This window comes from Phyllostomus hastatus, unplaced genomic scaffold (assembly GCF_019186645.2).
Source record: "Phyllostomus hastatus isolate PE091 unplaced genomic scaffold, TTU_PhHast_1.1 phas_contig_67, whole genome shotgun sequence".
NCBI lineage: Eukaryota > Metazoa > Chordata > Mammalia > Chiroptera > Phyllostomidae > Phyllostomus > Phyllostomus hastatus.
Genome location: NW_025333936.1, coordinates 200288 through 223888, shown reverse-complemented (window position 1 = coordinate 223888; position 23601 = coordinate 200288). Strand labels below are relative to the sequence as shown.

General features: G+C 38.5%; 1 protein-coding gene across 1 annotated transcript; it reads right to left on the bottom strand.

The window, feature by feature from the left end:
• Positions 1-3625: 3625 nt before the first annotated feature.
• Positions 3626-14657, bottom strand: LOC123825886 (guanylate-binding protein 1-like). The gene is given in 11 exon segments (XM_045849536.1): positions 3626-4057; positions 5495-5676; positions 5955-6057; positions 6802-6879; positions 6882-7016; positions 8132-8412; positions 9717-9959; positions 10303-10499; positions 10764-10873; positions 13840-13967; positions 14452-14657. Coding segments are annotated over 11 exon segments (1758 nt in total). The 5' UTR covers positions 14642-14657; the 3' UTR covers positions 3626-3946.
• Positions 14658-23601: the final 8944 nt, after the last annotated feature.

Genomic DNA, 23601 nt, shown 5'->3' with positions numbered 1-23601 from the left:
TGAAAAAAATAAAGAAATCATGCTTTCTCCACTTCATTTTGGAGGTTTCTTTGTTTGCTTTTTGTGTGAATCTGTTCATACTGTTTTGAAATTATACTTTCTATTTTAATTTTTTAATATTTCTATGGTTTCCTAAATGACTAGAAAGAGTATCATAAGATGATTATGAATGTGGAGGTCGAGCTTCAAAATGCCTTCTATGGCATTGCTCTCAGACAATTAATTTAATTCTAATGCCTTACTTTCCTCAACTTCACAATGAACACAATAGTAAGTGAACAGTAAATACATTATTAAAGTATTCATAACTGACCTGTAATAAATACTGAATAATTATTAGCTAACACAATAACTATTTATAATGTTAATTAGTAAAGAAGTTATATTGGTTTCCTATTGCTGCTGTAACAAATTACTACAAACAACGGTGACTGAAAACAACATAAAGTTGATTATCTTACAGTTCTGGAAGTCAGAAGTCTCGCAGAGCTGCAATCAAGGTGCTGGCAGGGCTGTTACCCTTATAGAGGCTCTAGGAGAGCATCTGTTCCCTTGCCTTTTTATTGCATTTAAAATGTAATAAGGGGACATGAGCATACAATGGAGTAAAAATAGCCTGTTTAATAAATGGTTTTGGTAGAAGTGGACTGGTACATGCAAAAAAAAAAATGAAACTAGACTGCCAGCTTACACTATAGAGCAGAATAATCTCAAAATGGATAAAATATTTAAATATAAGTTGTGATACCAGAAAAGTCATAGTGGAAAACATAGGCAGTAAAATTTCAGATATCACACATAGCAATATTTTTGCCAATGTATTTCCTAGGGCAAAGAAAGGGAAAAATAAACAAATAGGACTACATAAAATTAAAAACCTTCTGCAAATTAAAAGGCTAAAGAAACCATCATGAAAATGAAAATGGAATCAACTGTATGGGAGAACATATTTGCCAATGATACATCAAACAAGGGTTTAATCTCCAAAATATACAAAGTACTCATATGACTCAACACCAGGAAGACAAATAATCCAATTAAAAAATGGGCAAAGGAGCTGAATAAACATTTTCCAAAGAGAACGTACAAATGGCCCATAGACATATGAAAAGATGTTCAGCATCTATAGCCATCAGAGAGATACAAATTAAAACCACAATGATATATCACCTCATATCTGTTAGAATGTCTATCATTAATAAACCAACAAAAAAACAAGCACTGGAGAGGATATGGAGAAAAGGGAACCCTAGTGCACTGTTGGTGGGAATACAGGCTGGTGCAGCCATTGTGGAAACAGTATGGAATTTCCTCAAAAAACTAAAAATGGAACTGCTTTTTGACCCAGTGATTTCATTGCTGGGAATACACCCTAAGAATCATGAAACACCAGTTCAAAAGAACTTATGCACCCTTATGTTCATAGCCCTATTTACAATAGCCAATAGTTGGAAACAGCCTAAGTGACCATCAGTAGATGAATGCATTTTTAAAATCTGGTCCATTTACACCATGGAATACTAGGCACAGAAAGAAAGATGGAATTCCTACCTTTTGTGACACTATGGATGAAACTGAAGACTATTATGGTAAGTGAAATAAGCCAGTCGATGAAAGACAAATACCATACAATCTCACTTATAAGAAGAAACTAATGAACAAAATAAACTAACAAGCAAAACCAAATTAGAGACAATGGAAATATGAAACAGACTGCCAGCTGCAAGAGGGGATGGGAGAGGGGAGAAATGGTGGAAAGAAGGGGAATGGATTAGTTAAAGAACATGTGTGGATGGCCCATGGACATGGACAATGGTGTGGGGATGGACTGTGGGAGCGTGGGGTGGGCTGGGTGGAGGAGGGCAAAGGGGTGAATGTTGAGACAACTATAATAAAATAAACAAGAATAAATAAAACAAAAAAACTTAATCAGTTGACCTCACAAAAGAAGCCCTGTAAAGGTCCAAAATATAGTTTAGTTTTTGGTAGCTTCAAGAAATTGTCAATGTTCATCTTGATGTGTCTTTTCTGGTCATTTTCAAGCCAATGGCCACTTTAAAAAAGTCATACGATATTGAAATATTTGGGGATGAGTGGGAGGCAGGAGTGCTGGTCAGAAAGAATGTGGACCACTGGTAAAAGGTACTTGCACTTCTGTAGGTTCTTAAAGAAAGGAGAAAGCCTTTATTTTGTTCCTGAAGATATAATAGAAATATTGGACTAGAAGTCAGATGATCTGTAAAATTGTCTAAGTTAACAGTACCAAGGTTGGAACCTGAGATAGGTGACTTAATTTTGCTTAGTCTCAAATTTTGTTTTGTTTTCGCTTATTTCTATAAGAGAGACAGTAATGAAAACAATATTAATCTTTTCAATTATGACATTTCCTTGGATATTACAATGCACTTTATTGTGTCTTATGAATTATACAGGTTGCAAAGGCAATTACAGAGTATTGTTAAACAAATTCTCAAACAAATACACTGATCTTTGGTGTGTACTGAAGTACAGTTCAAATCAGGAAGTACAGCTGAACCTCACCAAGCCCATTGATATGGGAAGTTCAGCATAATAAGGGTCTCCAAAGAACAGAAAAAAAAGACAGAAATTAAAATTTATGTTTTTCTTTTGTAAAAATGTAAGTCATATTTTAAGCAACTAAATAAGTTTTATCTCCTATAATATAACTCAACTGGGAAATTCTTTATATAAATAAGTAAGCAATTTAAGGAAAACAAAAATAGAGCTTTGTGTAATGTTTCTATAAAGCCTATTTTATTGGAGATAAAACAAAAAACAAATAAAATATGTAAGAAAATATGTTTTATTTTTAGTCTTAAAATAATTCTTAATCTCCTTAGGGAAATTCAGAAGGCTCCTCATTGACTTTTAACAATCGGGGAAAATAAAAACAAAGTAATAGAGTTATTTCAATTTTATGGTTATTTATTGGTAAAAATATGTACAAACATATATGTATACCATTTATAGTTTTTAATAAAAATCAGTAGGCTTTCACATATGAGTGCAAAGAATTAAGATCATTTAACTGTAGCGTTAAAAGCAAGTATAAATAAACTGAACCCATCGGATATTTTGGCACATTATCTGGCATTCCTTATACCATTTATTTATAAGCTCTAAAGGATTATAAAAGACACAATACAGAATTATTAAGTCCAGTATAAATTTCTTCATGATATAAAATGTCCTATTTAGGTTATGCCCTTGATGAGGGTAACATAAAGGAAACGGCTTCTTTAGCCCTTCAGCCTATGTCACATTTTCCATACTGATAGTCCCTTCTATCTTCTGGAGCACCTTCACCTCAGTATACTGTTATTTGCTTACACTTTGGAATCTCCCTAAGCAATCCCTCAACTGAACATGATCAGTAGTGATATCACTGCCCATAGACTGAGCAGCTTCCTCCCAGTTGAGAACCGTACCTTGTTTCGACTAAGAAGCGAGGTTAATTTTCTTCCCATTGGTAACCTTCAGATGGCACCCAGCATATGACAATGTGGCAGGAGTGATGCCCACCTGAACTCAAGACTTTGGTCAAGTCCCATTTGACTTAGTCTATTGTGAATCACACTCCCTAGGTCACTTTCAATCTCCCTGAGAAAATGAGAGGGGTGGCGTTGGGATATAAGAGAAAGTTTTCTCTCAGACAACTAGCCCAATATCTCTACCAAACAAATGCAGTGATCAAATATGTCCCTTATTATACAATTAATTCATAACCTTTTTAAGGAAGTAACCATTATTTAAACTATTGAAATATGTATTTTACCAATTATTAGCACCATAACTTTATAGAAATATAAAAGTTTGACATAATTATTATAAAATTGATTCAAACGGGAATTGTCCCAAGTTTTATAGTGTCTTGTTTCCTGTCCTCAGTGGTGGTAAACATGAAAAGGAGTTCTGATATTTAGCTTTAGAGTAAGATACAGTCTGGTGAGCTGGCATTGTACTGCTGCTGCTGGAGTTGGTTCTGAAGTTGTCTCATTTCAGCCTCGACTCTCTCCTGGTGCTTTGCAGTCTCTTCCTAAAGAGCAATAAATAAAACTATAGAGCTGAACAAAAAGTAATATCCACATTATTGGGGAATGGGGAGGATAAACCCAAATCATTGATTTTCCTTACTTTTTAAAGTTATCAGTTAAAAAAAAAGACAGTTCCTAAATTCTCCTTTCTACTTATACTCATTTGACCCTCTCCTTCCTGGTTTCCTATCTGAGTAATTCTCCCACATCTGTTTCTCTAGCTGCAGAAACATCACTGTCTCTCAATTCTTGAAGTATTGGTGTCTCAAGAATTGCATTCAGAGGTACCTTCCCCCTTCCTCTTTGGGGACTCTGGGTCACATCTTGACTTCAGTTCTCATTTATACACAGAGCAATGTCAGATCTAGTTCTCTGAGGGGAGACTGACACAACAACTGGGTGTCTAGGTGTCATCCACAGTCAGGTGAGGAGTCTGAGCTTTACATCAGGAAATACGTTTCGGGGCTCCATAGTTGTAGGGAAGAAGTAGAGGTAAGACTGAGGAGATCAAGAACCTCAGGTTGATCCTACTACCCTTCAGTGTAGGGCTGTAATCATAAAAATGTCTTGGAGCATCACCTGGCAAACTAGGATCTACAGGTAGACTGGTCACCCTGGGGGACAGTTGAGGTGCACTTTGTCTCAAAAGGGTGCTCACATAAGAATCTCATACTAGGTTTGCAGAAATAAAAGCATTATAGCTCTCACTCACTAGGAAGGCAGTTTTGAGAACTTGCTAGGCTATGTGATACTGGCATTTAGCTATCTGTTTGGAACCTAATGTTTTTAATCAGAAAAATGGAGACATAATGGTTCTGCCCCCACAATGAACAGAATAGGTGAGGAAATGTGTGTAAAGTACTTTGTACAGTACTTGGTAAATAGGAACTACTGCTTACTGAGTGATGTTAATAAAGGAATGTATGAAACAAACTCTGCAAGTTAAAAGTATTCAGAACCAGTGAAAATCAAGGCAAAGATAGGGGACTAGATGCAGTAATATGAAATTAATTTAACAAGTTAATCTATGACCAAAGGAAAAGATTGCTTATAGCAATTAACAACATAGCAAAAAAAGACTAATTACTGTGGGTTAGAAATATCCTTGGATTTTATTTAACAAGTGTAGCGCTTATTCTGTGCCCAGCACCAGTCTAAACACAAGTACTGAATCATTTAGTTATTAAATACATTATAAAATAGGAGTCATTACTGCCTCCATTTTCCACAATTGGAAACTAAGGCATAGAGGGCACAGATAACTTGCACAAACCATGTAATTAGAGCTGGGATTGTTACCCAACCTGTCTGACTCCAGAGTCCTTGTCTTGAGCCAGAATAGTATGCTGCCTCTCCCTATTTGTCACTGCTTCATGTTCTTATCAATACAGAGAAGGGAGATACGGTTAAAATTCTGAGATGGAATAATGGATGAATACCTGGAGTTTCCTTTCCAAAGCCCTCTGTTCCTCAGCCAGACGGCGGGTTCTTTCCATCTCCATTTGTCTCAGTTGCTCCTGATACTGTCTCTCCCTCTGCTCTATCATTTGCTGCTGCTCCCTTCGAATCTTCTCCAACCTTTGTGCTTCAGCCTCTGCAGCCCTCACTCTCAAACGTGTTTCTGAGAAAGAAGAAAATGACAAACCTCTCTAGGATTAAAGAGCCCCTTCCTTCTGTCTCCTGCTCTTATTTGCTATTGCTGCTGCTGCAAAGAGAAAATTCCCTGGGGCTATTTCTCCTTCACAGCTAACAGTACACACCCTACTCCGATAAAGCCTGAGGAGCTAAAAATCATCTTTGCTGTTCTTGTTCTAGTTTAATGATCCCAGGTAAACCAGGCCAAATTAATCTAAAATGTGTAGAAAGTTCTATCTTGCATCTCTTCCATTTTCTTCTCACCTTCCATTTCCTTTGCCCTCGCTGTGAGAGTCTTGTCTGTCTGCAGAATGGCATCACTCATAGACTTCTTGGACTGTAAATATTTTTGCAGAGCTTCTTCAGCCTAGAAACCCCAAAATCATGCAGTTAGAAGTGAGTTGTAAATATTTTTATTTATTTTTCTTCCCAGCATCTTTTCCTTCCAATAAGTGCTTAGCCTGCATTTAGTGGAACTGTCAGTCAAGACTCTTCTGTCATAAGGGTGGGCACAAACTCTGGGCTGGCCAATCAGAGCACCCAAGGCCACTAGATACTAAGAATGTTGGTACAAGTGAGGAAATGATAAGTTTCGGTGTTTTAAAGACTGATGCGGATGCCAGGGAAAATGCTCTCTCTCCTTTCAGGCTGAGGAAAAAAGGTCCAGTTAAGCTTGGTGATGTTGGTGTCATTTTGCTGCCATGCCTGAGAACAAGACCAGTAGTGAGAAAAACAGAACAGAAACCTAAAGGGAAGTCAGAAAGGAAAAAAAAGAAGGGGAAAATTGATGACATAGTTTAAATTCCTGAATGCAGCTATAGTTGTAACTAAATTTAAACATTTCATGCGAGCTAGGGAATTACAAGTTTGTCTGGTTTTTATTTTTTAAGTTAGTTTCAATTATTGGAATTCTGTCTTATGTAATCAGAAAAGTTCCTATGTTGCAATGAATGTTGACCATTGCAGTAAAAGTCTGTTGATTATGGCAATAGTTCAGTTTAATTCCCCAGCTATCATTAGAGCATAAATACTTTATTCTTGTCTTCACTGAATTTTGAAAGAGACCCCCCTCCCTACCCCCAGTCCAATTAATTCATGAAACTAGGGATACCTGTATTCCTTTCCTGGGCTCCTGATAGTACTTTGCCTTCAGCTCTTCTGTCTTCTGCATGAAGAGACAATGCCCCCCCCTGGCTTTGAATAAATCCCCTGCTTCACATCTTCTTCTAGAGAACCAAAAATATTCTGAAGTAAAGCTGAGCAACGGTCTGATGATGCCTCCAAGTTCTGTTTACAAAAGTCATCCTGTTTGGCTTTCAGCAGGGTCTTCAAAGAGACAAAGGCCAATGAAAAGATGTTAGCAACACTTCAGTATTCCTAGAAATGATTCTCAGAAAGAATTTCCATATCTTTTTTCTAGAAACTAGAGAACTACAGCAAGACTATATCCTTCCTACCAAACCTAGAAAAGTTAATCATACAGAGTAGAAAAAAAATGAGTTTTGTATTTCAAATCACCCGAAACCCCTTTCTCTTGCTTTTCTGCTTTAGATATGATCTTCCGATTACAGATCTCTAGCCTCATGATCTCATTTTAAATGCAACCTACTCATTTACAATCATTCCTTATTTCAGTATTTTACTGGGCCTCAGATTCCAATCAGGAGTTGAACTCAAATAATTGGCTAAAATGATATGAGTATATACTATTAAACCTGGAGACGTGATCTCTTAGTAGATCCATTTGGCAATTCTGTATACTTGATTAACATAAAAGGGAAGTTAACTTATACTTTATAAATATGATTTTTAAAGAAATGAAATTAATTTTAAAAAGTAGTACCATATGATCTCACCTATAAGTGGAACCTGATAAACAAAACAAACAAGCAAGAAAAATATTACCAGAGACACTGGAATTAAGAACAAACTGACAGTAACCAGAGGGGAGGTGAGAGGGGGGATAATGGGGGGGGGAAAGAGGAAGGGTCAAAAGGAACATGTATAAAGGACACATGGACAAAGCCAATAGGTGGGTAGGGATCAAGGGTGGGGGGGGGGTGGGGATGGCTGGGGGTGGTGGGCCAGCGATTGGGGGGAAAATAGAGACAACTGTACTTTAACAATAATAAAATTTTTTAAGTTAAAAATTAAAATAAAAAAATAAAAGTGAATACAACATATCAAAAAATTAGTCTATGGGTGTAACTTGTAAGACAAGTTGTATGTGTGTGAAAGTATCAGAATCCACAGGACCCAGAATAATTATGTTTATTTATTTGTTTGTTTTCAGAATAACAATGATATCTTGGTTATATTAGTGATAGTCATTATTTTCCAGTTTAGCAAGAATTGCTTTTCTTAATTAAGTCCCCATTTTGCATTTCATAGCAATATTTTACCTTGTAATCCCCATGAACTAGAGAAAAAAAAAGAATTACCCCTAATTCCTTCTGGAACTTTTGGTCCACATCCTTGAAGGAATTCTTCATGAAGATTTCAATGGCCTCTTTCTCACTAGCCCTGTGCAGGTCCAGCAGCTCCTGGAGGGTTTCTGTGGGCAGCTGCACCTTCTGGGCCATCTGCTTGTCATAGTGGGCAATGGCCTTTTGCACTGCGGCTGAGTTCTTGATTTGGGCCAAGGCCAGCACTGAGTTCTCCAGGCAGGGCAGATTTGCGCTGGTGATGGCACTGACGAAGGTCAGCACCAGGCTTTCTAGTTCTTCACAGGGGAAAGAGATGGTTGCATTATTTGCAGAGAAAGAGGGTATGCTCTAAACTGGGTAGTTCTGAGAATGTTAATTTAACAATGCATTGTCTGAGTTTTTTCATTATTCTGCATAGTATTCAAGTGGCCCAAATAAGTTTTTTTCCCCCCGCAGGGAAATTGTGTGACCAAGAATCCAAATCTTTCCTTTTTTGGGAAAAGAAAGGAGAAATCTCAGGATGTATGTGATCATCCTCATGCCATCCTTTTTCTATTGAGAAATGAGGAAATAGTTAAAGTTGTGCATATTCACTGATTAGACTGCAACAGGCCTTTTGCCTGTTTACTCTTTCTTTCCCTCTTCCTCAGGGTTTCATTTCTTCAGAATTCCCTTTTCCCTTCCACTTCAGTTTGTAAAGCTGATATGAGTGTTAGCTGAAAAAACACAAAGTGAGCAGATCAGACCAACCAGGTTGCCTTTCCTCTTTGTTGCAACTTTCATTTTTGTCTTCTTTGACATTTGCACACTTTTGTTTGCATTACTGTCCCTCTAGAGAAGTAATTTTCAACCTTTTTCAGCTCATGGCACACAACCTAATTACTAAAATTCTGCAGTACACAAAAAATACATTATATTCTTTGCCGATCTGACAAAAAAATAGGTGTAATTTGATCCATTCACACTGGATGGCTATGTGTTGGCTGTTGTCATTTCTTTATTATTTGACAATCTAAGGGAAAGCAGGTCAGTGCCCCTGACTAAATAGTCAAGTATTGCATATTTTAAAAATTTTCTTTGAGGCACACGGGTTGGAAATTGTTGCTGTAGAGTATAGCAATGATTTATAGAGTTGAGACATAGAGTCTTTAGAAAAAAACTGGCCCAAGATGTTTTGGCCATCTGTTTGTTTAATGTTTGTATCAGGTAAGTTCCATTTCTGCGGAGAATGTACACATTGTCCTAATTTTCGTGCCTAGCAAAGGCTTTGACACATAAGTATCCTCTATGTTTTCAGGAACAAATGTTGCCAACTCATGTGGATTGCTCAAATCCAACAGTAGACCACCTATGAATAGAAATCTTTAACTTAACCTTTTCTTCAGATTATATTCTTATTTTATTCTACTTTAGAGGCACTACTAAAATAATTCCTAGAAATGTTTTTGGTACCACCTGGAACTTAATACCTGTGATTTATATGATTTTCTTGGTAGTAACAGACTATGCATTTTCAACATTGACAGTAAAAAGAGAAACTTTCAACAGTGCCCCCTTTCTTTACATTTAGTTGAAGGAAAATCCTCAGAAAGGTACCCACCAGGCCCATTGGCCTTGATGCCTCCTGAAAGAGTTTTAGTCTTGGAATGGCGAAAGATGTAGTAACAGAAATCTGCCACTTGTTGCACAAAATCAGGATCCAGTTCATCATCGTGTAGTGTCTCAAGCTGGGCAAGCTTCTTCCGGTGAGTGGGAGAGTCAAAGATGAAGCATTTCTTTATTGGAAAGAATTTCTGTATACAACAACGGGGCAAATTGAAATTTTGATGATTTTGATGAGTGTCTGGGGAAGGAAAATAGGATTTATTTACTATAGGAAGAGCATTCATTATAATTGACTTCCCATGAATAAATTTTTCTTCCAACTGATGTTATTTATTTCAATACCTCTCTACAAATCCCAAGCAAAAAGTTAAAAGGTAACCCATCAGGGAAAGAAAGAAAAGAAGGAGTCTGTTCCAAGAACAGGGCGTAATACAATTTGATATTGAGTCTATTAGTTTAATTACTTTCTTGGCAGTTTAGCCAGGTGAGCAAATATAGGAAACTATAAATGCAGCCACCTATACCCAGAGATATTCTTGTATTACTTTTCTCTCTCTCTCCAAAACTGAAGGCCCTGTTACCTGGCTTCAGCTTCAGTGAATTCTCCAGGTACTCATCTGCTGTGATGCTTTGTCCATCTGCTTCCAGAGATAGGTAGAAATCTCTCAGAGTCCACACTAAGTCTGGATAGAAGCTCACCAAGTCAGCTTCATCTTCAACTCTGTTAAGATCAGGTGAGGATAGCGTTCTCAGCAGATTTGACAGTTCTGTTACAAAACTGAGATACAATTAAGGAATATTGGTGAAAATAGGACTGTAGCTAAACCCATATTGAACACCATACATCTTTCCACTATTATGTTCTCTTTTCATTATAACCAATTCTTCATTTTGTCAGTAAATATAAGGGCTCATTTCCTTGTACTTTTAATGTTTACCACATTTTTTATTTTTGTGTTTGGTTCAAAGGACTTATAAATATAGCTAGTGGATAGAAGAGTTCTCTCTGGCTTTGGTGCCACCCTGGATCACAAAAGGATACTGCAATAGGTCGATAGCCGTCTGGTCAATTTTGTTCATGGTATTGTAAACAAAGGTACTACTCAGTAGTATTGCCAGTGCAAAGATCTGAGTATCATTGTTCTTGTCACCCTAGAAGTCAGAACAAATTGAATTCATATTTCATGGCATTCCCAGATGAATAATCATTAAAAATAAGCCCCGATGTACAATGTTAAATGAGACAAACAAAAATAATTGTAAGAAACCTAAATTTTAATAGAATAGTTCTGTCATTAGCATTGATAATTTTTATGGAACATATACTGTTAACTCACCAGTCCCTCTTATAACTAGTTAGGTATTTGCAAAGTTACTGTGGTAAACAGAGCAGTTTACATTATCTTATCTAGTACTCAAAACTATGCTGTGAGGATTTCTGGCCAAGATGGAGGCATAGGTAGACACACTGTGTCTCCTTGCACAACCAAAAGAAGGACAACAACAAATTTAAAAAACAAAAACAAAAAAAACAAACAAACTCAGAACTGCCAGAAAATCAAACTGTATGGAAGTCTGACAACAAAGGAGTAAAGAAGAAACATTCATCCAGACGGGTAGGAGAGGTGGAGATGGGCAGTCAGATGGAGAGGACTCTCAGCAAGGTGGCATCTGGCAGACCAGGAGGTCCCACATTTGTGTGAAGATAAACAGGGAGGAACAACTGGGGAGCAAGACAAACCATGCAGCCCAGGGTTAAAGTGCGGGGAAATAAAGCTTCAAAACCTCTGAATGACAACACCTGTTGCACGGTGGGAGAAACTCCCAACCTCACAGGAGAGTCTGTTGGAGAGACCCACAGCATCCTAGAACATACACAAACCCACTCACCTGGGAATCAGCACCAGAAGGGCCCAATTTGATTGTGGGTAACAGAGAAAGTAACTGAAAGCCTGCGGAGAGCTGAACTAGTGCCACCGTTCTCTCTCAGACCCCTCCCCCACACACAGCGCTACAACCTCCAACAGGAGTTGCTCCGCCCTGGTGAATACCAAAGGCTCTGCCCCTTACTATGTAACAGGCAAGCCAATACAAAAAAGAGTAATGGCTCAAATGAGAAAACAGATCAAAGCTCCAGAAAAAATACAACTAAGCAACAAAGAGATAGCCAACCTATCAGATGCACAATTCAAAACAATGGTAATCAGGATACTCACAGAATTGGTTGACTGGGGTCACAAAATGGAGGAAAAAGTGAAGGCTATGAAAAGTGAAATAAAGGAAAATATACAGGGAACCAACAGTGAAGGGAAAGAGATTGGGACTCAAATCAACAGTTTGAACCAGAAGGAAGAAATAAACAGTCAACAAGAGCAGAATGAAGAAACAAGAATTCAAAAATATGAGGAGAGGCTTAGAAACCTCTGGGACAACTTTAAACGTTTGAACATCCGAATCACAGGGGTGCCAGAAGGAGAAGAGGAAGAGAAGAAACTGAAAAAGTTATTTGGAAAAAATAATGAAAGAGAACCTCCCCAATCTGGCAAAGGCAGTAGACTTTCAGGAAGTCCAGGAGGCTTAGAGAGTCCCAAAGAAGTTGGACCCAAGGAAGCTCATACCAAAGCACACCATAATTACATTACCAAAGATTAAAGATAAGGAGAGAATCTTAAAAGCAGAAAAAGGAGACATTTACCTACAGAGGAGTTCCCATAAGACTGTCAGCTGATTTCTCAAAAGAAACCTTGCATGCAAGAAGGGGCTGTAAAGAAGTATTCAAAGTCAGGAAAGGCAAGGACCTACATCCAAAATTACTCTATCCAGCAAAGCTATCATTTAGAATGGAAGGGCAGATAAAGTGCTTCCCAGATAAGGTCAAGTTAATGGAGTTTACCATCACCAAGCCCTTATTATATGAAATGTTAAAGGGATTTATTTAAGAAAAAGAAGATCAAATATATGGATAATAAAGTGACAACAAACTCACAACTATCAAAAACCAAACCTAAAAAACAAAAACAAACTAAGCAAACAACTGGAACAGGAACAGAATCACAGGAATGGAGATCACATGGAGGGTTATCAGCGGGGGCAGTGGGGAGGAGAAAGGAGGAAAAGGTCATAGGGAATAAGAAGCATAGATGTTAGGTACAAAATAGACAGGAGGAGGTTAAGAATAGTATAGGAAATGGAGAAGCCAAAGAACTTACATGTATGACCCATAGACATGAACTAAAGGAGGGGAATGAAGGTGGGCAGGGCAGAGGGGAATAAAGGGGGAAAATAGGACAACTGTAATAGCATAATCAATGAAATATATTTAAAAAACAATGCTCTGATATAGATTTATTACTATTCCATGTTACAGATGAGGAAACAAAGGCACAGACTGAGGTTGAACATATTGGATTTATGTTCCAATATGTAAATCAAAAGCAAAACAAGAACTAAACAAAAGGGGAAGTTCAAAAGAAAGATCCAGTCCCGTGCTAGAGCTAGTGTACACCAGCCCACAGAAGCTGACTGTGTACATCAATTTCAAACCCTGAGTTTGGCGACTTCACTTTGGGAGCTTGAAGTAAGCTGTGAAGGGAACATTTAGAAAACTGTCAAGTGCTACAAGTCAAGGCTTTCCCCTTCCCTACCTGCAGCAGGCTGTTTGTTAAACACCACCATAGAGGTGGGAAAAGCTCATGTATCTTCAGACGATGAAATGGATAAGACCAAAGAGAAAAATCAAAGATTTAGGGAGACTTACCTTTGTTTGTCAATGTGAGAGAGCTACAAGTGCCAGAGCCCCTACTGAACTCAAATCTCTCAGACCCAGAGCCCAATGCTAATCACTATTCTCTGCAGGATCAGACTTGGGACAGTGATTTTATTTACGCCACCTTTCTGCATTTTGGTTAACTGCCTAACTCCACATTCTTGTAGTCTCCCACAACATGTCTTTGACTCCTAAATATATTTTGCCTACTTCAGGTTACCAAACTTTGCCTATTAAACATAGAAATGTGGAAAAAGATATACTCTGGTCAAGTGGAAGTACAAAAAAATTCTCCATATAAAGGATATGAAGAGATGAGAAGGTTAATCAGAAAAGAATCTTTGTTCCTTACCTTCTCTACATCTTCGAGTCCCTCAGTGTCAAGCAGAACGAGGGTGTGGTCTGCCTTCTCAGGATGAGGCACACACCACATCCAGATTCCCTTGGTGTGAGACTGCACCGTGGAGCCAATAGAGAAGCCTGCAGGGGAAGCGGAGAGGTTGTAATAGATGAGGGGATCTGGAAGTTGGAGACGTTCTTAACAATTGAGCCAGGGTTTAAGGAAAGCAAGATGTGTACATGGAAAAAAAGTATAACCAGTATTGACCTCAACTACAATAGAAAGATGGCAAAATAAGACTATCTCACAGGTTGGCAACTTCATAGGTTACTTTTACAAGTATACTATGCTAGTAAAATTTTCATAGTTTATAATTATATATGTTATTTTATTGATGTCTTACTCCCTATGATTAGAAAATATTTTGATTTTCCCAATGATATACTAAGTTAAAAAAAAACAGAGGTGATGTTTCAGGAACAGACCTCTGCCTTTTATACCCCAGAAGGTAATTAGCCAGCTGTGGCCCAAACATTACCTTTTAAAAACTCTTCCCCATCCCTAACTTTCTCTCTTCATATCTCCATAGTCATGCTGGGTGTGGGATTTTCTGGTGTCACTCACCCTTGCTCTTCCCAGCCAGCTTGTTCATCAGGTAAGATTTACCTGTGCGGTAGAGGCCCACAATGGCCACCACGACAAGAGGCTGGGTAATGGCAGACAGGATTTTCAAAGCTTCCGGATTAACTGCTAGTTTCCCATTAGTGTTCTCAATGAGACACACTGGGGCCGGCATGTGGGTCTCTGAGGCCATGTCCAGGGTGCAACCTTGTCTGCAAGAGAATACATGGGGTAAACTAGAACTTCTAGTCTTGAAGCAGAAAAAGTCTTTTGCTTACTGAACCTGGGACATACTGCTCTCCAGCATGACCTAAGTTTCTGAAGAAATTACGGAAGGAAGGAAGGAAGGAAGGAAGGGAGGGAGGGAGGGAGGGAGGGAGGAAATGGTCCTGCAACTGGTTATTTGTATGGCATTGCTTTTCACTCAAGACTCTGAGCCTGTTTTTGAAATACTGGAAGTACATAAAAAAATGTCTATTTATATCAGCAGACTGCTAGCTTAAGATAGAGAGAGAGAGCTGTAGAAGTAGAAAAAAAGTGTAAAGAAAGAAAATGCCAGGAAATGTTTTTTTTATGTGTTCCGAAGTGCTGGTGATTGGGTTAGTCTCTACATACGCTTGTGTCTAACTCAGCAGTAAGCAAATGGAGCTGGCACATAAGGAATTCTATTCCCCAGCAGTACCACAGTTTAGTTTTTAATTAATTCTGATGTTCCATATCAGGCTGAGTTGCATCCTATCTTGGATGGAAAAGTTTTTAAAACATCCTGACCCTTTAAAACATTTCCCCCACCCTGGCTCTAATCTTACCCTAACTATAAAGTCAACAGCAGATGTCTTTTAGAGCTGGTAGCAAAGCTGCCTCGAGGAGGAGAACGTTGTTAGAGTTCTAACTCTGTCCTTCAGTTTAGTTGTGTTGGTTCCTAATAAACTTCTTTCTCACCAAATCCTGGGGATTTCTTTTTTCTTTCTACCCTGTGCATCTTATACACAGAGACAGCAGGGGATTAGAATGTGAAATAGAAACCAAAAATGAAAGGGGTTTTAAAAGGTCACTACAGGAAATTGAAAGATGATGAGGCAAGCTCATGAGCTAGGCAGTTCTAAAAACAATGTCCTGGGTGTTGGTTGGTAGATGTACTTGCCCTGATTTCTCAGAAACTGCACAGTGTTAGTAAAAGATAGTTTACATTTCCTTTTCTATTTTAAACTGTCCTCCAGGCCAGCACAGAAATTGTGTTACAAAACCCAAGTTTATGTGCCAACGCTTTGAAGTCAAAACTCCAAATGTCAGAGTTTGGAGTAAGGAAAGATTTATTGGTCAAAAAGGTGCTGAGATGATGGCAGATTTAATGTTGCCTCAAGTCCATCTTGCTTAAGGATTAAGGGTTTTTAAGGCATTATGGGAAAGTGGTATGCAGATGTGCTTAGTGGGGCAAGTTTTAATTTGAGGACCTTGGAACTTGGCCATTTTTGGTAAAAGAGCATCAACATTGGATATTCCTGGGCAATGGACCCTTGGCTTTTGAAAGTGTTCTGAAATTTAACTTTCAGTTACATCCTGTTGGGAGTCATCCCACCTGGTTTCAGGGACTGTGGCCTTTGTCCCACAACTAGAGATGAGTGAAAGGCCTTGGGGACATGAGCCACTAGGAGACAGAACATTACCTCCTGGTAGGAGTGCAGCCCCTGCCTCCCTCACTTCCCCCTGCTTGGTCCAGGCAGATGCTGGGCAGGAGACAGGTTAGCCAATGACAGGTAAGATCCCTCAAAAGGGAAAGGACAACCTAAGACAGACACTGTCATGAAGGGCCATCAGGGAAGGACTTAGGGGTCTTCAGAGAAGGGGCAGAAAGACCCTCATCCCTTGGCTTTGTCATAGCCTGAGTCCTCAGTCTTTCTGCAAAAGTCTCCTAGTCTCTTGGATACTTTGCCCTCCCTGCCTGACTCAGCCTGGGAACGATGCCAAGAGGCAGCTACAAACCTCTACTGGAACAGTCGCCTCTGGGAGCAAATCTGGCCAGAGAATGAATATACATTGTTTCCTTTGAGGTTTGCTCTGCCCTGTTGCTATGAAATAGACACTTGACCTAAAGTCAACATTGACTAGAGACAATCCCTGTGTTTCTCCAACTATTATCTGTAAATGATGTCAGTAGCATTTTGAGCACTGGTTGGTAAGCTTTATGTGCATACTATGTATGTCTGTATGAGCTGAACTCAGTAAAAACGCAGGGAAGAAGGTGCTTAGGACCTTTCTCCTTTGAGGGACTGGTCGCCTTTCCTCCCCAAGCAAATCACTTGTTGGGCATTTTTATTTCTCATCCATGGTGACCGGGGGAGTTCTGCAGGCAGAGCCCCTGCATCAGTGTCCTGGTCCTTTGGTTCCAAGTATGTGTGGTGAGCAAGACTTGGGTTCTGGGTGCAGCTGGAGGTTTAAGTTCTTTCCTATGCACATGCTTTGGCTGCATCACTTGCAGTGTTGGTCTGTTGTCTTTGAAAAGCAACTCTGTATCTCATTAAACAGGATACGACCATCTTGAGCTGGTTGTGTTTACAGTTGTCCCCCATTCATCCCCTCAGAGACTGTCTGATTGAATTCTCCTCTATGCCCCACAGCCTGTCTGTTTCTGGGACAGGCCATTTCTGGGGATCGAAAACAAGTACCCCATATCTATCTGCCCTGTTCTATGTAATTCTTTAGTGACTGCCATGGGGAGCAGAGAATATCCATGTCTTCTTGTCTCCACCCAAGATGTGTGACTTTGTATCAGTTCCCTGAACAAACTCTTGATGTAATGCTGGAGTGGTCAGCCTCTTTCTTGGTCTTTTGGCCTTGGAGAAATTTTACAAGTCTCTGTCTTTATTTTTGCTTTTGTGGTCAACTCCAAAAAATTGCCTGAACTAATGTCTAGGAGTTTACTGCTTGTGCTTTTTTTCTAGGAGTTTTACAGTTTCCAGTCTTATAAACAAGTTTGAATCCATTTCGAGTTGATTTTGTGTATGGTGTAAGATAGTGGTCCAGTTCCATTCTTTTGCTTGTGGCTGCCTAGTTTTCCCAACGCTATTTGTTGTCTGTTTTTGGCTCCTTTGTCATAGCTTAATTGACTTTACATGTATGGGTTTACTTCTGGGCTCTCCAATCTGTTACATTGATCTACATGTCTGTTTTTAATGCCAGTAACATGCTGTTTTGATTACTGTGTTTCACACCTTGTGCTTGAAGCTGAATGAGTCACTGACTGTTTATTTCTTCAAGTTTCCTCCTTCCAAGACCATCACATCTCAGGTTCCCTACATCATTTGCAATAGTCCTGTATTCATGTAATTTGTACATGAAAAATATCCTCCAATGTTTGGTGTTGGCTTTGTTTGTCTGACAGAATCCATACAGATACTCCAACAATGAATATGGATAAAATTCTAATAAAAGACATTTCGAACATTTTGAAATCATTCACTGCCCTGTGCTCTTACACTATTCACAGAGTATGAGAGCATTGGACAAAAACATACATGTAATTTATTAGAATATGATGTCTATAAAGTCATAGTTCTAACAACATTTATTTAAATCATTTTTATTTTCTATAGGAGCAAAACTCTAAAGGACTTTGCATATACTTTAATCCTGAATAGGCAGTTTGTACATATGTATAAAGTACTAAAAAGAGAAATAAGCAAAATATTAATAAAACAGCATAAATGATAGCATATCATTACAAATTTATGTCAGGAAAACTTTCCCAGTATAAGCATATATTTAATTAACAACAGGAAATATATATATTTTTATTTTTAGAGTTAATTAAAAGTTAGCAATTTTTAATGATTGTGTTGAGCTTGACATGTGATAAACCTTTTATATGTATTATCTCGATCAACCCTCACAAATCATCTTAAATTAGGTATTAATGTACCTATTGAAAAAATGGAGTAAGTCAGAGAACTAAAGTTTTTGTGTGGCAGTTCATTTACTTAAATGGTAAACCAGCAGCTTTCTCTAGTGGTGGTTCCTTATTTATCTCCACTTTCTTAATTTGACAGAACCAGAAGTCAGGTAGTTGCTCTTCTTGCTCCTAATTATTACTTCCAGAGCATTTTTCCTTCTTATTTAGCCACCTCCCAACACCACCCCCACCATAAAAAACATAGAACAACCACAAAACATGTGATGTGTCATTGAAGCAAGTGTCATTAGATCATAATAGTCATGACTTCCTCATATTCCAGGGGTCCTGGATATCCCAGCTCTTTTATTCCCTGAATATTTTAGCACCTCATTCCTCCCCATTTCATCACTACTCTTGTTAACTTGGAATTTTTAGCATCCAGTAGACAACCATCTACTTTCTCATATCCAATGTCTTGAAAATAATTTCACCTTAACATGGACATTTTTTACTGGTAACTAAACCTCTTCCATAATGTCAGTTTCAACCATCTCATGCATTCAGCCCCTTACAAGACCTTGTCCATGATGAAACATCAAATAGTCAATTCTCCATCTTTATCTTCAATATAATCACCCCTCTTGACAAAGACAATCGCCCCTCTTTTCTGAAGCGTTTAATTTTTTGTGGCTGCTTCTCTGTCATACACTCTGGTTTTTTTTTTATCTCATTGGTAAAGGGTTTTTTCAGTTTCTGATTCTATATTCTCTGTACTTCTTAATTTTTAAATATTATAGCTTCTCAGTTCTCAAGATTATTTTTCCTTAATCCACTCTCCAGTTTAGTGGCTGTAGTGAATATATATATAAATAATGTCCAAATGTCTTTTCAGCTCCATCTTCACCCCTGAGCTTCAATCTTTTAAATTGAATTGCTTGTTTGACATCTTCATCTCTGTGTCTTATAAATATCTCAAGCTTAACATATCCATACTAAAAGTCTTGGTTGCCCTCTTCTGTAATCCAAAATCTAATCCTCTCACAGTCTTTCCTATATCAGTAAATAACAACTCATTTAACCTCTCCTGACTTCTGGTTTTCTCTCCAGTCTCAAATTCAATCCAATGGCAAACCATGGCAGCTCTAAATCTGAAATATATTTAGGGTCAGATAAATGTCACCATTTCTAGTCCAAGTCCATAGCACCATTCATCTGCGATTTTAGACTTCTAACTCGAGTTGTGTTTACTCCTGCCATCCTAAACTATACTCTAGGCTTAGCAATATTCACTATTAAAAATTAAGTGAAAAATCATATAAAGTATAATTTGATTATACTTTTATAGTAGATACTTTTCAAAAAGTAGGTATGTTCTTGTAAATCATGTAAGTCAAGGAATAGATTTTCACAAATACTCCCAGAAGCTTAGTCATAGCAGCTTGCAATATTGACCCTTTCCCTTCTCCCACAAGCAAACTGGTAGACAGCTTTTGATATGGCTTCCAATGACCTGAGTGTCATTCAACCCCCTGGCATTTACACTGTGGGAGAACTCTGTCCCACAGAGCTCTCCTGACTGCTGCAGATGAGAATAAGACTACCAAGACATGATCTGCTTGGGGAGAAAAGGCTGGCTACTCTCTCAGAGGAGAAGAGCCCCAAAACCCCTTCTCCTGAGGCTTTTATTCAGTTCAGTAGGCACAGGGGTATACAGTATGCATGCAAAGCTCTTCAATCAATGCCCAAAGGCTGTAGTTAATAGAAAACAGATATTATCAATAGATAACCATTGAGGAAACACAGAGATCTTCCTCAGGTCAGAGTCTGCTAGACAGAAAGATGCCAGATGGCCACACAGTAGGGAGGGCAAGACCATCCTGTGCTTTGAACCTAAACATCTGGTATACATTTACCCACAGATATTCTTAGCAGGACAAGCTTCAGAAGATATAATGCATTCTTTAAGCCTGATTCACTACGGGAACCTCCTGTTCCCATATTGGGTCTTATCTACCTCCTGTGTTTCCTGGCTTTCCAGGGAGACTTACTGGCCCTTTTCAGGGCCTGCTCTTTGTGGGGCTACAGTACCCGATACCAGGCCAGGCACTTCCCCACATTATACGTTTGTGCAACTCTCTCCCTTGTGAATTGCTTCTAAGATTATGGGAAAAGTTATGAGACCTCACATTCATGAAAGAGTGATCTCTCTCTCTCTCTCTCTCTCTCTCTTTCTCTCATCTTGGTCACATTGATGAAGAAGGTTGTTGTGGTAGAAAACCTCACACAGCAAGGAACTGAAGTTGCTTTCCAGACAACAGCAAGTAAGGAATTGAGGGCTTTAGTCCAACAATCTATGATTAATTTAGTTCTGCCAACAACCATGAGAGTGAGAGGAGTGGACCATTCCCTAGCCAAGGTTTGAGATGATTGCTGCCCAGATTGGCCCTTTGCAGCCTGCAGAGACCCTGAAGCAGAGGACCTAGGTAAACCACATCTGGATTCCCTCTTTTTGTTGTGCTTATTTGAGAGTCTTGCTTATTTTTCTAATAGGTTGTTTGTCTTATTTGTTTCTTGATGTAAAGATTGCTTTATCCTAAATATGAGCTTTGTTTGTAAATTCTTAATTTTAATGTAAACTAATCAATTCTTTGTTGTTGTGCTTTGTCCTGTTTCCCACTTGGATGATATGGAAACAATGTCTTTGATACTGACTAATTTTTTTTCATATTTTGATCTACAACCCACCTGGAATTAACTTTTATTTATTTATCTCTCTATGGTTTACTTATTTTTAATTACAGTTGACACATAATATTTTATTAGTGTCAGGTGTACAACATAGTGATTAGAAATTTATATACCATACAAATTGATCTCCCTAATAAGTCTAGTAACATCTGAACACCATATGTAGTTATTACAATATTATTGATAACTTTTACATCCTCATGACTACTTTTGTAGCTGCCAATATATACTTATTAATCTCTTTGCTTTTTCCACCCATTCCTTCAACACCTCTCCCATCTTTTTACTCTCTGTATCTATGAATTTGTTTCTGTTTTCTTTGTTCATTTATTTTGTTATTTAGATTTCATATATAAACGAAATCATATGATATTTGACTTTCTCTGCTTGATATTTCACTGAGCATAAAGCCCTCTAGGTCCATCTAAACATTCTTTTTAAGGTCAAGTAATATTCCATTGAATATATGTACACTTCTTTTTCCATTTGTCCATTGTTGGACATAGAGGTTGCTTTCATATCTGGGCTATTACAATAATGCTAGAATTACTTGGTCATATGATAGTTCTATTTTTAATTTTTTGAGGAAATTCTCTGCTGTTTTCCATAGTGGTTGCACCAATTTAAAATCCCACCAAGAGTATATAAGGGTTTAGAATTAATTTTTTCTGTTAATGTTAGTATATCAAGCAATGTACTTGATTGTTTATTTAGCTTGGAAGAAGAAATAGCCAGACATGTGACTATTTTCTGGAGAGTGGGCTCCTTGCAGTACAGGTGTCCCCTGCTACGTGAGTATTCTAGGAATCCATGTGTATAATTGTACCTGCTGGCATTGTTGTGAGAGGCTGCGTTTGGCTTCAGTAAAATTTTTTTTTAAGACTCTTCCAACTCATTTGACTATTTCATGATGGGTGATTTATGAGCACACCTGCCCACACCACTGATAGGTGTATTGCATCAAATGGAGAGTACTTTGAATGTGACTGGAGTTTAGACATGTAAGAATAAATACACAATTTTTATAAATAAATTCTGGCCTTGTGGTGGGGGGGTTGGTCTCCCCTTCTATCCTGATTTATGGGCTGTGGCCCATGATTTGGGTGGATGATCAGAGACCTGGAAGGAACATGATTGGAAAATTGGTGAGGAAAAAATTTGCAGAAGAGGTGTATCTATAGACTTTTGAATGGGAAACAAATGTGAAGATACTTGCATGCCCTGTGAATCCCCACAAAATTGTGACTTCAGCAAAGGAGAAGTTTAGTATCAAGTGGATAGGATGACCCTTCCTGTGGATATCAATAAGTCTCTTCCCCCAGCCACCCCTGTCATCACCTAATGGGTTCATGAACAAAAAGGCCATGGTGGCAGGTATGCAGGTTTACAGGGCTCAGCAACATGGACTTCCACTCACCAAGAATGATCTGGCTACTCCCATTGCTAAGTGCCTAACCTCCCAGTAGCAGAGACCAATACTGGAGCCCTGATATTACTGTTTCCTGGGGTGATCAGCTAGCTAACTAGTAGCAAGTTGATTACACTGAACAGATTCTATCATAGAAGGGTTATTATTTTGTTCTCACTGGAATAGACACTTACTCTGGATATAGATCTATCCTCCCTGAATGCAATGATTTTGCCACAATTGCCATCTGTGGATGTACAGAATGCCTTATCCACCATCATGGTATTCCATAGAACATTTCTTCTCATTAAGAAATTCACTTCACAACAAATGGACTGTTGTGATGGACCCATGTTTATTAGATTCATTGATCTTATCAAGTTCCCCCACCATCCTGAAGCAGCTGGCTTGATATGCTTCAAATCAGTGTCCAATGTATTGTGTGGTTTCTCCAATAACTGGGATTGATGGGTCCAAGAATCAAGGGGTGGGAATGGGAGTGGCACTATTCACTATAACCCTCTGTGACACACCAACAAAATTTTGTTTCTTCTTCCCACAACTTTATAATCTGCTGGTCTAGAAGTCTTAGTTCCAGAGCAGCAAATGCTGCCATCAAGAAACACAACACTGATTCCATTGAACTGGAAGTTAAGACTGTCACCCAGCCACTTTGGGCTCCTCATACCTCTGAATCAACCAGCAAATATGGGAGCTACAGTGTTGGCTGGGGTGCCTGAACCAGATACCAAGGGGAACTTGGAATACTACTCCACAATGGAGGTAAAGAAGAGTGTGTCTGGAATACTGGGAATCTCCTAGAGAATCTCAGTATTGCCATCTCCTTGATTATGTCAGTAGAAAACTACAACCCAATCCAGGCAGAACTACTGATGACCCAATCCCCTAAGAAATTAAGGTTTGAATAACCCCATCACATAAAGAATCATGACTGGCTGAGATGCTTGTCGAAGGCAAAGGAAATATGGAATGGGTAGTGAAAGAAGGTAGTTATAAATTCCAGTTAAGACCACATGACCAGTTACAGAAACATAGACTGTTATTATCATGTGTATTTCCTCCTTATTTTGCCGTGAATATGTTT